Raw genomic sequence first — 17,094 nt, forward strand, 5'->3', positions numbered from 1 at the left:
AAAAAAAAAGACATTGACTTTTTACAGTATACACAATTTTAATAACAAAACTTTGCTGTACACTGCACTTTGTTACCATTTCTCCTCAGACCCCAGTGTAATAGTATTTTCTCCTCCCCCCCAATCCATTTGCCCACCCCCACCCCCCAAACAAATGGCTCTAAAGGTTATTGAACACAATGTGTTTAGACTGTACTTTTGGTTTCCAGTCTCAGTGTTGATAGGAAGGTTCAACAAACATTCCATAAATCAAACTTTTTTTTTTAATTACCAAGGAAGAATAGATTAATGGAAGGAGTAGCAGATGTTTCCAAATGTTTGCAATAACAGTATGAAAGCTTAAACCATCATTTTCTATTTGTTTTTTTGCCTTAAATTATTCAAGTTTGCCCTAGGTTAGGAACAGAAATATGTAATTACCTATGGATGGCCTTATCACCTTTATCTTTTTCTGGTTGAAGCACTTTCACCAATAAGATGAGAAGGATGCCTCAAACAGACTTCTGAGACAGGTCTGTCACTGTATTGCTCTATTAGAAAAATGGTAATGTAAGTCAGTTTCTAAAAATACTCTTTCAAAATTTCATGTCGATATCCACACTTTGGAGAGAACAGGGCATTTACAGTTTTCTTTCCCTCGGTAGTTGTGTATAGGAAGTATGCCTTAAGAAAATGATATGCCTGTTTTGAATTTTAGGGTTCAGACCTAGTGCTACATGGGGCCCATTTTTACTGGAAAGATAGAGTCTAGCTCTTGGTGACTAGCATCAGAATAAGCAGATGGATTTTAATAATTAGTGGAGTTGGGAAGTTCAGTCAATTCCATTCATTGAATTAGTACAGAAATTAACTTAGGCACATTAAGAAATTACATGTGTTAGTGCAGATTTTTGGCTTAAAAAATTAGTATCTTTGCTATTTGATGTTGGCAGTGGGTATTCTCTGTGTTGGTGTATGGATTTGCAAATTTGTCAGCCCACTCTCATTTCAGAAAGGTGATTGAAATCCCTGGCAAGCTACAGAAATGAATATAAATGATTCCAAACTAGCTCTTGGTTACTAAGTGGGTACAGAATCATAACCTTCTTTAACTTTTTCCAGAGAGATTTAATTATTTTTCTGGTTTTTGATTAAGTGGTCGTTTTTCCCACTAACCTTGAAAATGAAATAAAAGGGGAGGGGGGAGAGAAGAGACTGAAGAGGATAAAACTAAACCGATAAACAAAAGCCCTAACATTGCGTTAGCAGGATCTGCAGTGTAGCTGTGATGCCCTGCCACCCTAGCCAGCTGGTAAAGGGAGCACATGAGACTGACAGGCTCATCTTCAAACCTGTGCTGATACCGAAACACAAATAGACCAAAATGAAATGGAATCCTGCCTTCCATGGGCAATTCAAAAGGGTGTTTGCGCTTTAATGAAAAAGGAAAATGCTGTTTGGCATTGTTACTCACTTTTCTCAGAGAGCATTACCCAAAAAATGGAGGACCAAACAAAAAAAATCAGTTAATTTTCAACTTGAAAGTATGCCTTGCTGGCCTTAGCTATGCTGTTCTTCTGAATTACTAAATGGCTTGCTTTTCCAATTTTCTACATACATTAAGGATTTTGCTGATTGATGGTCCGTTTTACTAACTGTAATCTTTAGGATTAATGTGGGGATACCCAGCCAATACTTTTCACCCTTCTACTCACAGTCTCCATTAATTTTGGTTGTGGTTGAAATGATGGAAAATACTCTCTTGCTGTCCTTCAGGGCTAGTGGAATCTTGAGTGTTCAGGACACAGTTGTATTGTGACAAAGCTTTCCCTTGACAAATGGCTGTGGTTACCCTGATAAATGAGTTGGTAAATTTTAGCTTGTGGAGCTCTCATTTGTAATGGGGGTTTCTGATCCAGCCCTTCTGTAGGGAAGCAGTGAGCTGTGCTCTATGCCGTAAAATCAGCTTCTGTCCCTGCCCAGGCAGGCCCTGGGGCTGGTTTAACAAGAGATGAAATGCTCACTGCTAAAGATCAGCTGAAGTCGACTGGGCTGAGACTTTGCCAAACTAATCTACCCACCTTGAAAAATAAAGAGAGCACATTTTCACCATAATGTATGATCTTGCATGCTTTTTACTGAGACACGTTTTCTTTGAAATGTAGGTAGACACCCACCCCTCTCTTGGTATTAAAAAGAAAAAAAATTAATTACAGTGGAATCTCATGGGTTAAACTGTAGTCTTAACATGTTTTCATTTCAGTCCAGGGAAGAAAATATGCCTTGAATGAAGGATATCATGTTAATAGTCCTGTTAAGGAAAAGAGAACTTTTTTTTTTTATGGTAATGGTTTTCTCTAAGGATTTATTATGCCCTTTTCACATACAGTAAAATGCCAGTTGTAAAGATGCTCATTCTTCCAAAATCAAGTCAGTAGTCTAATTTCTTGGTTTTTGCTATTACATACATGGAATTTTGTTTATGGAAAAATTCTGTGTGAATTGGTAATTTGCATCTGAATCCCAATATGTTATAGTTTCTCCATAGAAATCATAATTGAAGAAACACGATACTTGTGGCTCTTTTCTGCATGAAAAGTATGGCATATTGTCATTTGTTAATTATGGAATGTTTGTATTAAGAGAGGCACCAACCCCCCCTTTCAATTGCAGGTCCTCGGGCCTTCGCCTGTTTGATGCAGATTGTGTACAGCTACCCATTTGCCTCACTTTTGGCTGCCTTTTAACTTCAGCTAAGCTGTTTTTTGCGAGTCAGATTTCAAAATGCTGCTTTTCCCTTTCCCCCCTCACCTCCGTGCCATCTTTGGGGGACCACTGTGTGGCTGCATAAGCATGTAGCGTGTTCTACCATGAGAAGGTTTGCCCCAGTCATATGTTGTTCCCTTCACTCAGAAGGCACTGCTGTTACAGTATGACTGTGTATCTTTATTAAAAGGCCAAGTTTTAGCATATAATATTTAGAAAGTGAATTTTTTAATGGTTCCTTTATAATATATTCTGATGAGAACCGGTGTTATGCCTGTTGCTGGCCAATTATTTTTCGTTTGGCTCTTTGAGGTTTGAAGATCAGGAAAAGGCAGAAGGGGTTTAACCCCTTTGTCAAGGCATCTTTGACCATGACAGGTGAGGGGGAGGGAATTTTTTGTGTGCTTTCCAACTAGAGGGAGCGGGTCATAGGACTGTTGACTGTCTTCTCTCCAAAATAATTTCTAAATATTTTTTCACATACAAATGTAGATATAGAATTTAGTAAACTGATTAGTAAAATGGTAATTTAATACTAGTTTAAAATAATTGTCTAAATGCCATAAAAATCAACATGTCCTTTTTAGTTAAACTAGAGATGTATGATACAAAGTCAGTGTAATTATTTAGTATTGATTTCATTGTAATCAGACCTTTTCACAATCACTTGGATTCATTGATGAAATATATTAAAGAGTCATTCAGCTTATTAGAATTATATAAAGGGTTCTGATTTCTTGATGTGGACTTTGATAATATCTATTAACCTAGGCAAAAACTCTGGAAGGAGAGTGTTTAATATTTACCAGTCTTCAGCACACATGAAATTCTACTTCCCACACTGGCAGTCAATTGCAGATTTGAGTAAATACCAAATTATCATACAAGAGAACTTTACTAGGTCTCCTTTTAAGCAGCAAGCCTGTCGTGGTACTTGGGATGGAAAGCAATGATCAACTGAGTATTGATCCATATCTTTTCCTACTCAGTAGTTTCTTTCCAAACTGTTTTCAATAGAAAAAAATAGCATATGGAGACCTTAGTGTAAATGTTTACACTCAATAGTATATAATCACATACATGAAATGTCTTATTTTGAAGTAAGCATTTTTAGATTTTTCCAACAAGAGTGCAAATTAATGTGAGCATTGCTTCATTTAACACTTAAAATATGGTTTCATTAAAAAAAATTAAAAACACTTCAACACCTCAAAAACTTAAGTCTCCACTTGGTTTTGAAAATTAGACTTAATGTCACCATTGGTAAAAATTAGATATTTATTTAGCCCCTACTATGTAAAATAGGTTACTTATCTGATGTACTTTTTGATGACGGGTAGATATTATACTTCACATTCTTTGTATGGCAGCTGCTGACACTTGCACTGTCCATAACCATTAATGATGATGAAGGGTCCTTCATGGGTGGGTTCATATTCATTATACGGTCCTTGGTCTGACATGTTTGACATATGGAGTCGTGTTTGGGATCGGAGCTGCCTGTGGTTCTGAATCATTGAGCACTGCCTGATTCTTCTTAAAGTGGGAGGGCAGCACTTCCTGGAGATGAACACTATGAAAATAATAAAAAAGAAAGAAAACAACAAAGCCATTGTTCCCGTAATTACCCGCTGAGTGAAGATGGCATTGTCTGGTTCGGGAAAGTGTTCCTCAGTAGTAACTGCTATGCCTGCAGTAGTTGGGATTTCTTTGTCTCCCACATGGTAACTTGATGAGCTTATTCTTTTTGTATATTCAGTGGTTGGATCTCTGTAAGTTGTAGCCATGGCTGTGACAGTGGTTGATAAATTCCAGCAGAGCTGAAATCCATGGACTGCATCTAGTATATCCTCTCCTTGGGTGTGGTCAGGACTGTGGCACAGGATGGAATGTTCCCACCGACCTTGGAAACTGCCCAGCCAGGAGGCCAAAGCACATATTCGAGGGCTGCATTCCCACAGATTGCCAGAGAGGCCAACGGTTGTGAGGGATCTCAGGGAGTTTAAGATCTTGGAATCGAGACTGTTTAACTTGTTGTTATCCATGAGGAGTATTTTAAGATTGGGCATCGTTTCAAACACTGTCAGGTCGATGGCTTTGATTTCATTTCCAGTCAGGTCTAGCTTTTCTAAAGTGCCCCAGGTCCACTCCATTCCACATGTCAAGTTGCTGATTTTGTTCCATTGTAAGAAGAGCATGTGCAGACTGCTTAGCCGTAGGAAATGAGCAAAATTAATCTTCGTCAGCTGGTTGTGCTCTAGGTGAAGCTCTCTCAGTTTGATTAATCCTGCAAATCCATTGCGAGCCAAACTTCGCAAACGGTTTGTGCTCAAATCCAGAAACTCCAGACTACGACAGTCCCAGAATAGGCGTACTGGGATAGTCCGCAGGGAGTTGGACCGTAAATGCAAGGTCTGCAGCTTCCGAAGGCCATAGAAGAGCTCTGGGTGCAGAGATGACAGCTGATTAAAAGACAGGTCCAAATTTTGCAGGTTAATCAGTTGGGTAAAAGTTGTGTTTGGCAAGTAAAATATTTTGTTGGAACTTAAGATTAATTCCTTAAGTTTATATAGTCCTTGAAAAGCATCTTCTTTTATTGTTGAAATTTGATTATGGTCTAAGTGGAGCCAGGTAAGTTGACTGAAGCTGGCAAATTGATCCCTTTCGAGCTCTGTGATGTGATTGTGCCTCAGGGACAGGCCCAGGGAGCCCTTGTCTGTGGCGTTTGGCACCGAGTGGAAGCCCTGAGAGTCGCAGTAGAAGAGCAGCTTCTCACAGCGGCATTTGGGTGGACACGCCATTCCCAGGGCAGGCAGCATTTTTAAAACCATACTCATTGCATATATTGCTGCCAGCATAGGGGCCCCGAATGGCCACTTGAAATGTAAGCCTGCAGAATATAATTTAAGGAAAACAAGAAGATAGGATATTTTTCATCAAAACGTATGAGCCATTAAAAAAAACAAAACATTATGGCGAAAGATTTCACTGCATATCACTTATTTTTCATTTGCTGCAGAAAAACTAACCTTGTTAGTCTGACTGGAACAAAACTTAAACCATTAAAAAAGAAGATAAAACATGTCCTGTCATCAGCAATATATGCTTTTACCTAAACCTCAAAATCCAAAAAATGACAGTGACTTCCCTCATATAAGGTGAACTCAGTGGCTTATTTTAAAAAGCACGGTTTCTTGCTGACTGTACAAGACACAGAAATGCATGGACTTACCCATTCTTCTGAGCACATTGGAGGCTGCATTCAGTCGTGGTTGTTAGACTCAGCGCAGTGAGTCTGTAAAAGGCTCCATGCTGGAGCCTTTCACCAATTTCCTGTTTTCTGTGTCCCAGGCTTTCTGAGTAAAATTGAATCCACCAGGGTGAGTTGTTTTTTCCTTAGGATATTCCTCTCAACAGCATTGGTTACATTTTCTGAGACCACGCTGATCCCTTCAATCAGTTCAGAATATAAGTTATTAATTTCGCCCTGCTCAGCTGGTTAATCAAAGCGTCAGTCTCTGCCTTCCGCAGCTGTTAGTTCTCTCGGTCTTAACTTGTTGATGGCAGATGGGCGGCTTGTTGCAGAGAAGAGCTCCTGGAGCAGCATGAGTGCATTTACTGAAAAGCTTTTCCGAGAAACGGCACAAGAATGGATTTGCTTATGTGCTGCGACCACACAGAACTGTATATAGGCTGACGTCACCGGGTGACGTGTCTTTTGTTTGGGTTTTCCAGAAGCTTTACTGTTATAAAGCACTGTGCTTTGTAACAGTAGCGGGTCGTTGTAAGACCCCCAGTTACAATAAAGTGAGAAAGAAGAACTCCTGACTTAAAAACATGGTATTCCTTCAGTAAGGGAGCAGCCGTGAGGTTGTAATAAAGGCTGCATTCAAGAAGGCCGTCTGAACAGTGAGTTGAGTTAGCAGAGTGATGGTTTTTAATGCTGCGAGAGCCAGTGTTAGACTGCCGAGTCTGCATAGAGAGATCCTCTAAATGGGCAGGAGCCTGCATGATTTATGAAGTGCTGATCTAACGCCAGTCTATGCAAGTTAGTGCCCGCTGCTCTGGTAGTTTGGGCAGCTACTCAATCACCTTGTTGTCATGCTTGGTTAAAATACAAGTATGATTACGATTTACTTTCAGTGTGTTGGTAAATTAGATTAAGTGGGTTTGGCTTCTTTGTCCTTAAGAGCTGAACATCATAAACCAAGAATAAAGGGGGAGGAAAAATCCAAAAACAAAAACCTCACAAAGCAAAGCATTTGGTTATTTTGCTCTTTTGAGTATTTCAGGAAAACTCTAATTTAAAAGATTTCTCCTATTTTATAGCTTGGTCCTATTTTATAACAATGTTTTATCACAGTGCTGATTGAAAAATACGCTGATTTTTCAGTCACTGAGAGAAAAGGGGAGGTTCATAGAGTCATTTAGTATCACGTTCCCTAAGTATTAACAGTGGAACAGAAATGATTTAGGGCAAGTGGTACAGCATGGCTGGATTCTGACACAATCTCTTGTATGTATCTCAGAATCGCATCTAGTCCTTCAACTGAAAGTCTCATCTGATGCTGGGATTGGGGCGTTATGGGACTCAAATAACAGAGCATTTGTTCGCACACCTACTAGGTCACACCACACACTTCAGAACTGACTCAGAGTCTCGTACTAACTGTTGTGGGACTCTCTCTAGTGCATACAAAAGGTTACTCATACTTCTTTGGAATAGGATTTTTGCTTTGGCCGTTTGTACTTAACCTAACTGTCTTCTCCCTGTTGAATAGTGGCATCACTTTTCAGAGCTTGGTTATTAATGTACAGCTCCATGTTTAGTGTTGTATGAATGGGAAAGATATTTCTAGCATGAGTCAGGGTCATATTTTCAGGCCTGACAAAGGTAAGGCCTCTTACACATCGTACCTTATTGATGTGGCCTTCCATGCCATTTTCTCTCATATCATTGGTACTTATCCTTGGTGGGTCTTGTCTCACACCTGGAAGCAGAAATCTCAAAACTACCCATGGTGTCTGTGAAACATCTTTGGCTTGTTGGCTTCCAGGGGCTTTATTCCACTGGACAAGTCTAAGAAGTCATTGTTTTCAGGGATACAGTTTCTGTGTTGGAGTGTGGCACTAGCGTGAGTACTGGAGGAAATCAAGGTCTCTTCCCCAGGATCCTGTGTGAAGGTGCTGTGAATGGCAGCAACTGCAGGTGTATAGTTTGAGTCCTTCTAGAAGCAGACCCCCAGATGGGATTAGAGGTATGAGTTTTACTGGGGGAAATGCCTGGCGAGTATAAAGGAAGAGAGGAGACAGCAGGAATACCCTGAGGACCGACAGTCTTCAGACCACAGGGCAGGTACGACACCTGTGAAGGCAGAGGGGAAGGAAAGATTTGACAGGTAGGATCTGAGACTGCAGCACCTCCCTAAGACGTTTCCCCCAAGCTCAGATTGCCCGTGAGTGGAACCCCTCCTAGGAAGGAGCCTGCACTAGCGTTCCCAATCGTTTTCCTGCTTGCTGGTCAGCAAAGGGAGGGAGAGGTCCTGTCGTAGACCTCAGGGATGCCACTCCCGCCACTGACCTTGATGCTTTCCATAGTCTCTCTCTCCATGGGCTAGATGTTCTTAACCTCGGTCTATAGACTGGCTTCTCGAATTTCATTGCTCATGCATTTGTCTGGTAATAAGGTTTAATCAGACTCTTATAGGGTCCATGACCCTGAGTTTCAGAGTTACTGTTCTACAGGAACTTGTTTCCAAAATTTCCAAGGGGGGAAGCTGATAAAGGTGGTCTCTTTATTTTTTTAAAGGAACAGAAGCCCTTGGGCTGCTGTAAATGTTCTTGTATTGAAGTCAGACACCTTCTGATTAAATAAAATCTTTGCCGGGCAGGAGGAGCTAGATTAAATTTTTCCCTGAAGTAACCACTTCAGTTCTATGTGGAGAAAAGCATTTTAGAGTCCATTGGATCAGAGCAACCACGATTAGGAATGAGTTGTGAGGTGAAAATTAGAAGGAAAAGCATCTCCTTCCTTCCCCTTAGACTTTTGGTTCCTTTCTGCCTTCCAGACTGCTTGGCCTTCCTCTTCTATATTACAAATGGGAAATGCCTATATTACATCATTCCAGTGCCATGGTGACACATTTGTGGGCAAGGAAAATTGCCCAGAGAAGCACCAATGCCATCAAGAGTCGTTATTTTCTGATTCATCTGGAGAAGTGGGCAGTGTCACAGTTCCCAGAGAGAGCTCAGTTCTGTCTGGGTCACCAGCCATCTTGCTCACTTGCCCTCTCTTGGGGTTCAAAAGGTTCAGGCAGTGGAACCAAAGACGACGTGGTGTTTGCTTTAAAATTGGTGCAGTATGCAGTTCGCATTGATGGAATTTTGTATCACTCTTTTGGATCTTTATCTTTCTTTAGCTAAAAGGACTAAACAAACCAGTGTTCTTTCTGAATTAAACTTTACCTGGTATCATTTCAGAGCAGCTTTATTCCGTACACATATGCCTTTGACTTAAAATGGCAGTACAACCTCTGGAAGGTACTGTACATATCATCTGTTTAAATTTTCACTGCTTTAGTTGTTTGTAACAAGGCAAAGGAGAAGTAAAATCTAAGCTGTCCATCTCTCCTCTCTATAAAGGGGCTGACACAGATAAGTGAGCCAGGCGGCGGGCTTAGGTGTTGTCGTCACCTGCGTTCCTCTGCGTGAAAGTTTACGTTTAATATGTGTTGCTGATTAGGGAGACTTATTTCCCTACTTGGAGAAGCAGATGTACAGATATATACATGGAATTTTCTATTCTTTCGTGGTAGAGATGGAGCTTGATTGTGCTTTATATTAAAAAGGCAAATGTTTCTTTAATCATGCCCAACTCCAAAAATTGTCATACCCCAGCACCAGAGGTGTTGCATGGAGGTGCTCTGTAGAAGTATGTTAAAGTAAACCTGTTGTGGGTGGTTGGTTACCTCAGTTGGTTACAGCGTGGTGCTAATAACACCAGTGTTGCCGGTTCAATCCCCACATGGGCCACTGTGAGCTGCGCCCTCCTTAAAAATAAAATAAAATAAAGTAAAATAAACCTGTTGGTGCCAGTCTTGATCGCTACTTGGAAGATCTCCTCACATTTATAAAAGAATGATAATTTTTACGGTAGAGGCCCTAGATTTTGTGGGTCTGAGTATATCCCCTGCTAAGAACCTTTTGGGATCCTTAGCTGGCAACCTTACGAACTGTATTAGAGTAAGTGGGTTTTACTAGTCTTTTTTTTTTTGGAGGGAGGCGGGAAAGAGGATGGGAAAAGCTCATGGTAAATCCTAGAGTTGTTCACTGCTTTCAAACATGCATATATTTGGAGGCAAACATGTAATTGTTCTTTTAAATGTTTAATTTGCTTTTTTTTTTTAAAGGAGGGGTCAGCTCACGGTGGCCCATGCGGGGGTCGAACCGGCAATTTTGGTGCTACCAGCACCATGCTGTAACCAACTGAGTAAACTGGCCACCTCTGATTTGCTGTTTTTCTAAAAAGGAAAAAAAAAATCACTGGAGTTTGGTGCTAAACATTAGCTTGTTATCTTTGAAAGAAATGGAACCTGTCTGACTGAGACAGCTAGAGTATGTAAGGATTGATGGCTTTGTCTGTCATGTTGGAGCTGGGCTAAAGCAAGCTGATAGTCGCAGGTAGAGCCAGATCGGAGAGCACTCAGAATTCTAGGCTCCTGGAGTCTTGTTGCAATCACGGGACCACTGTCCAGTGTGAATAAGTACAGTGTATCTGTGTTGCTGGGAAACTTTTCTTTCAAAGGCCTTTTTTTTCTTTTAGTGAATACTCAGTGTTTGTTGAGCTATTTTTATTATTATCCCAATTAAGTTGTTCCACCCCCTGAATATCACCTATGTTTTTAGTCCTTCTATGTCCTGTCCTTCGCTTCCTTAGATTCAAGTTGTTCAGGTGGGAGTTCCCGTCGAACCAGATCCTCAGCCTCTAATAATCCATCTCTAAAGCCTTGTTCTCCTTTCTTCCAACCTAAGAGGAAGTGATCTTTCTTTCCTAGACTGTAAAAACTCCCTGTGTTTTCTATCCTATTTCTTTTTTAATTAAAAAATTTTTTTTCTGTTCAGTTAGACATTCAATATTATTTTACATTAGTTTCAGATGTACAACATAGTGGTTAGACTTTTAAATAATTTATGCAGTGATTCCCCCCAATTAGTCTAGTATCACCACCTGGCATTACACAGAGTTGCTGAAATATTACTGACTATATTCTCTATTCTGTACTTTACATCCCCGTGACTATTTGTAACTACCAATTTGTATTTCTGAATCCCTCCACCTTTTCCACCCAGCTCCCCAACCCCGCTCCCCTCTGTCAACTGTCAGTTTGTTCTCTGTATCTATGAGTCTGTTTCTGTTTTGTTTGTTTGCTTATTTTTAAATAGTTCTTTAGATTCCACATACAAGTGAGATCATAGGGTATTTGTCTTTTTCAGTCTGACTTATTTCACTTAGCATAATAGCCTCTAGGTCCATCTACCGTGTTTTCCTGAAAATAAGACCTAGCCGTACCATCAGCTCTAACCTAATGTAAGACCCCCTTTTCGGGAATACATGGTATGTTGCTGCAAATGGTAAAATTTATTCTTTTTTATGGCTGAGTAATATTCCATTGTATATACGTATCACATCTTTTTTATCCAGCCTTCTATTGATGGGCACCTGGGTTGCTTCTGTATATTGACTATTGGAAATAGTGCTGCAGTGGACATAGGGGTGCATATATCTTTTCAAATTAGTGTTTTGGGTTTCTTTAGGTAAATACCCAGAAATAGAATTGCTGGGTTATAAGGTAGATATATTTTTAATTTCTTGAGGAACCTCCAAACTGTTTTCCTTAACGGCAGCACCAATCTGCAGTCCCACCATCAGTGCGTGAGGGTTCCTTTTGCTCTGCATCCTTGTCAGACTTGTTCATTTATTGATATTAGCCAGCTTGACAGGTGTGAGGTAATATCTCATTGTGGTTTTAATTTGCATTTCTCTGATGATTAGTGATGGTGAGCATCTTTTCATATCTATTGGCCATCTGTATGTACTCTTTGAAGAAATGTCTGTTCAGGTCCTCTCCCATTTTTTAATTGGATTGTTTTTGGTGTTGAGTTGTATGCATTCTTAGAAATTTTGGATATTAACCCCTCATCAGATGTATATTGGCAAAAAACTTCTCCATTCGGTAGGCTGTCTTTTCGTTTTGTTGGTGGTTTCCTTTGCTGTGTAAAAACTTTTTAGTTTGATGTAGTCTCATTTGTTTTTTTTTTTTTTTCTTTTGTTTCCCTTGCCCAAGGAGATAGATCAGAAAAAATACCACTAAGAGCAATGTCAGAGTTTACTGCCTATATTTTCTTCCAGGAGTTTTATGGTTTCGGGTCTTACATTTAAGTCTTTAATCCATTTTGAGTTTATTCTTGTATACGGTGTAAGAAGGTGGCCCAGTTTAATTTTTTTTTTCATGCATATGTCCAGTTTCCCCAACACCATTTATTGAATTGACTGTTTTTATCCTAGTATACGTTCCTACCTCCTTTGTCATAAATTAAATGACCACGTAGACGTGGGCTTATTTCTGGGCTCTCTATTCTGTTCCATTGATCTATGTGTCTCTTTTTATGCCAGTACCATGCTGTTTTGATTACTGTAGCCTTATAATATAGTTTGATATCAGGTAGCATGATATGTCCAATTTTGTTCCTTTTTCTCAAGATTGCTGTGGTTATTTGGGGTCTTTAGTGGTTCCATATACATTATAAGATTATTTGTTCTAGTTCTGTGAAAAATGCCCTTGGTATTTTGATAGGAATTGCATTAAATCTATAGATTCTTTTGGGTATTATTTTAACAATAATTCTTTCTTTCCATGAGCACAGTATATGCTTCCATTTATGTGTATCTTCAGTTTCTTTCTTCAGTGTCCTGTAGTTTTCCGAGTACAGGTCTTTTACTTCCTTGGTTAAATTTATTCCTAGGTACTTTATTATTTGTTTGCAGTTGTAAATGGGATTGTTTTCTTAATTTCTCTGACAGTTCATATTGGTGTTTAAAAATGCAGTTGACATCTGAATAGTAATTTTGTATCCTGCTACTTTACTGAATTCATTTATACAGTTCTGATAGTTTTTTTGGTGGAATCTTTCAGGTTTTCTATATATATAGTATGTCATCTGCAAATAATGACTTCTTCCTTTCCAATTTGGATGCCTTTTATTTCTTCTGATTGCTGTGGTTAGGCTATGTTGAATAAAAATGAAAGTGGACATCTTTGTCTTGTTCCTGATCTTAAGAATAACCCTTTCAGCTTTTCCCCATTTAGTATGATGTTAGCTGTGGGCTTGTGGTATATGGCCTGTATTATTTTGAGACATGTTCCCTCTATTTCCACCGTGCTGAGAGTTTTTATACATGGATGTTGGATTTTGTCAAATGTTTTTCTTCATCTCTTGATATGATCATATGATTTTTATCTTTCATTTTGTTTATGTGGTGTATCAAGTTAATTGATTTGTGGATATTGAACCAACCTTGCATCTCAGGAATAAATGCCACTTGATCATGGTGTATGATCTTTTTCATGTATTCCTGAATTTGGTTTGCTAATATTTTGTTGAAGATTTTTGCATCTATGCGATGTCATCCTACAATTTTCTTTGTAATGTCCTTGTCTGGTTTTGGAATCAGGGTCATGGTGGCCTCTTAAAATGAGTTAGGAAGCTTTTCCTCCCCTTGAGTTTTTGGAATAGTTTGAGGATTGCTGTTAATTCTTTTTTGAATGTTTGGTAAAATTCACCTGTGAAGCTATTCATTCCAGGACTTTTATTTGTTGGGTTTTTTTTTATTACTGATTAGATTTTGTTAGTAGTAGTTGGTCAGTTCAGATTTTCTGTTTCTTCTTGATTCAGTCTTGGAAGATTGTATATTTCTGGGAATTTATCCATGTTTTCCAAGTTGTCCAATTTGTTGGCATATAATTGTTTGTAATATTTTCTCGTAAACTTTTGTATTTCTGTGGTGTCAGTTGTCACTTCTCTTTCATTTCTGATTTTATTTGGGTTATCTTTTTTTTCTTGATAAGTCTGATTAAAGGTTTATCATTTTTTAATATCTTTCCAAAGAACCAGTTCTTGGTTTCATTGATCTTTTTTATTGTTTTTTCCGACTGTTTTGTTGATGATTTCCGCTCTGATCTTTGTTATTTACTTTCTTCTATACACTTTGGGCTTTATTTGTTGTTCTTTTGCTAATTCTTTTAAGTGTGAGGTTAGATTATTTATTTGAGGCCTGTATTGCTATGAATTTCCCTCTTAGGACTGCTTTTGTTGTGTGTCATTGATTTTGGGGTTGTTGTGTTATCATTTTCATTTGTCTCAAGGTGTCTTTTGATTTCTATTTTGATCTTGTTGTTGACCTGTTCATTATTTAGTAGCATGTTATTTAGCTCCAAGTGTTTGTGTCTTATTCAGTTATTTTCTTGTAATTGATTTCTAGTTTCATACCATTGTGGTCAGAGAAGACACTTGATACGATTTCAGTCTTCTTAAATTTATTGAGACTTGTTTTGTGTCCTAACTTGTGGTCTATCTTGGAAAATGTTCCATGTACATTTGAAAAGAATGTCTATTCTGCAGCTTTGGTGTGAAATGCTCTAAAAATATCAATTAAATCCATCTGGTCTAAGGTGTCATTTAAGGTTGCTGTTTCCTTGTTGGTTTTTTGTCTGGTAGATCTGTCTATTAGTGTCAATGGGGTGTTAAAGTCCCCTACTATGATTGAATTACTGTCGATCTCTCCCTTTATTCCATCAATATTTGCTTTACATATTTAGTTGCTCCTATGTTGGGTACATAAATGTTTACAAGAGTGATATCCTCTTGTTGTATTGATCCCTTTCCCTTTATCTTTATGTAATGTCCATCTTTGTCTCTTATTATAGCCTTTATTTTGAAGGCTATTGTCTGATGTAAGTATTGCTATCCCAACTTTTTCTTCATTTCCATTTGCATGAAATATCTTTTTCTATCCCTTTACTTTTAGTCTGTATATGTCTTTCGATTTGAAGTGGGTCTCTTGTAACCAGCATATGTGTAGGTCTTGTTTTCTTATCCATTCAGCTACCCTATGTCTTTTGATTGGAACATTTAATCCATATACATTTAAAATGATTATTGATAGCTACATAGTTATTGCTATTTCATTATTCATCTTTATATTCTCCTCCTCCTCCTCCTCCTCCTCTTCTTCCTCCTCCTCCTCCTCCTTCTTTTTCTTCTCCCTTTAACATTTGTTGTAATATGGGTTTAGGAGTGATGAACTCCTTTAGCATTTTCTTTTCTGGGAAGTTCATTATCCTTCGATTTTAAATGATAGCCTTGCTGGGTAGACTAGTCCTTGTTGTAGGCCCTTGCTTCTCATTTCTTTGAATATTTTATGCCAATCCCTTCTTGCCTGCAAAGTTTCTATTGAGAAATCAGCTGACAATCTAATGGGAGCTCCCTTGTAAGTAACTATTTGCCTTTCTCTTGCTGCTTTTAGGATCCTCTCTTTACCATTTTAATTATAATGCGACTTGGTGTGGGCCTGTTTGGGTTCATCTTGTTTAGAGCTCTCTGCACTTCCTGAGCTCATATGTCTATTTCCCTCACCAGGTTAGGAACATTTTCACTCATTATTTCTTTAAATAGGTTCTCAATCCCTTGCTTTTTGTCTTCTCCTCCTGGTACCTCTATGATGAGAATGTTGTTAAGCTAGATATCTCAGAGGTCTCTTAAACTATTCTTTTATTTATGTATGTATGTATGTATGTATGTATGTATGTATGTATGTATGTATTTTCTGTTCCAATTGGGTGTTTTCTGCTACCTGGCCTTCAAAATCGCTGATTCAGTCCTCTGTTTCATCTAGTTTACTGGTGATTTCTTCTAGTGCATTCTTCATTGCCATTATTGTATTCTTCATTTCTGACTGGTTCTTTTTTATGGTTTTTGTGTCCCTTTTTATGCTTACTCTTTCTTTGTTGAAGTTCTCAGAGTTCATCTATTTTCCCTAAGTTCATTGAGCATCCTTATAACCATTGTTTTGAACTCTTTATCTGGTAGGTTGCTTGCCTCCATTTTGTTTAGCTCTTTTTCTGGGGTTTTCTCGTGTTCTTTCATTTGGGGTATATTTCTTTGTTTCCTCATTTGGGCTCCTTCTCTGTGTTTGTTTCTACCGTGTTTCCCCGAAAATAAGACCGGGTCTTATATTAATTTTTGCTCCAAAAGACGCATTAGGGCTTATTTCCAGGGGATGTCATCCTGAAAAATCATGCTAGGGCTTATTTTCCAGTTAGGTCTTATTTTCGGGGAAACACGGTATGTATTAGGTAGATCTGCTATGTCTCCCAGTCTTGGCTGTGTGGCCTTAGGTAGTAGGTGCCCTGTGGGGCCCAGTGGCACAGTATCCCTGGTCACCTGTGCCAGGTATTCCAGGAGTGTCCCTTGTGTGGGTTCTGTGTGTCTTACTGTTATAGTTGAGCCTTGATTGCTATTGGCATATCAATGGGTGGGATTGACCTTCAGGCTGACTGACTGTGGAGTTTGGCCACATCCACAGCTTACAAATTGCTGTGGCGTGCTACTTTCCCCATGGAGTGAGATTCACTCTATCGGACTCTGGTACCTGTTGAGACTGCCCTTTGTGTATGCCGTTGTGGGCTAATTGGCTGGTGCTCTGCTGTGATCTGAAGCCAACCTCCAGGTATATTGGTTCTGGGGCCTCTTGGGAGGGGCTGTGGTGCAGGCCCAGGTCACCGCCACAGCAGGTGTGGGGCCAGCCCATCTGCATCTCTGCCCCACTACTAGTCTCGATGTGTTGTCTTCTTTATATCCTTAGTTATAAAACTTCAGATGGTTCTCCACATTGATTGTTCTATAATTTAGTTGTAATTTAAATGTGGTCACTGGAGGAGGCAAGCATTGAGTTTATCTACTCTACTATCTTGGATCCTCTCACAGACCTTTTAAAAAGAAGACATGTCACATTAGGCTCTGAGAATCTCCATTTTTGATTGAATTCTTGTCCCCATCCCTACCCTTGATTGATTTTGATTTTTAAAAGTCCTTTTGTTTTCTTGTTAGTAAATATGACAGAGAAAGCTATAGGAACGGGTGGGTATTGGTGAGCTGTGTTTCTTTTGATGCTGTGATTATCAAGTTTGGGGTTTCTAATCCTAGTTTTGGAGGCATGTGATTTTGGTTTGTTGCTGTTGGGGGGTAGCAGGGCTAGGATCATGTGACAGCCTAATTCTGTTGTGCTAGCCT

At 39.1% G+C, this 17,094-nt stretch overlaps 2 protein-coding genes across 4 annotated transcripts in view; one reads left to right on the forward strand and one right to left on the reverse strand.

Moving 5' to 3' along the window:
* Positions 1–17,094, forward strand: part of CTNNA1 (catenin alpha 1) — a 281,342-nt gene that overhangs the window by 212,252 nt on the left and 51,996 nt on the right. The gene's annotated exons all lie outside the window — the stretch shown is intronic.
* LRRTM2 (leucine rich repeat transmembrane neuronal 2) lies at positions 4,010–6,673 on the reverse strand. Its single transcript, XM_019740270.2, has 2 exons — positions 5,978–6,673; positions 4,010–5,635 (listed from the first exon to the last, which is right to left on the reverse strand). The coding sequence occupies exons 1-2, from the start codon at positions 5,979–5,981 to the stop codon at positions 4,089–4,091; spliced, it is 1,551 nt and encodes a 516-aa protein (XP_019595829.1). The 5' UTR covers positions 5,982–6,673; the 3' UTR covers positions 4,010–4,088.

This window comes from Rhinolophus sinicus, linkage group LG10 (assembly GCF_036562045.2).
Source record: "Rhinolophus sinicus isolate RSC01 linkage group LG10, ASM3656204v1, whole genome shotgun sequence".
NCBI lineage: Eukaryota > Metazoa > Chordata > Mammalia > Chiroptera > Rhinolophidae > Rhinolophus > Rhinolophus sinicus.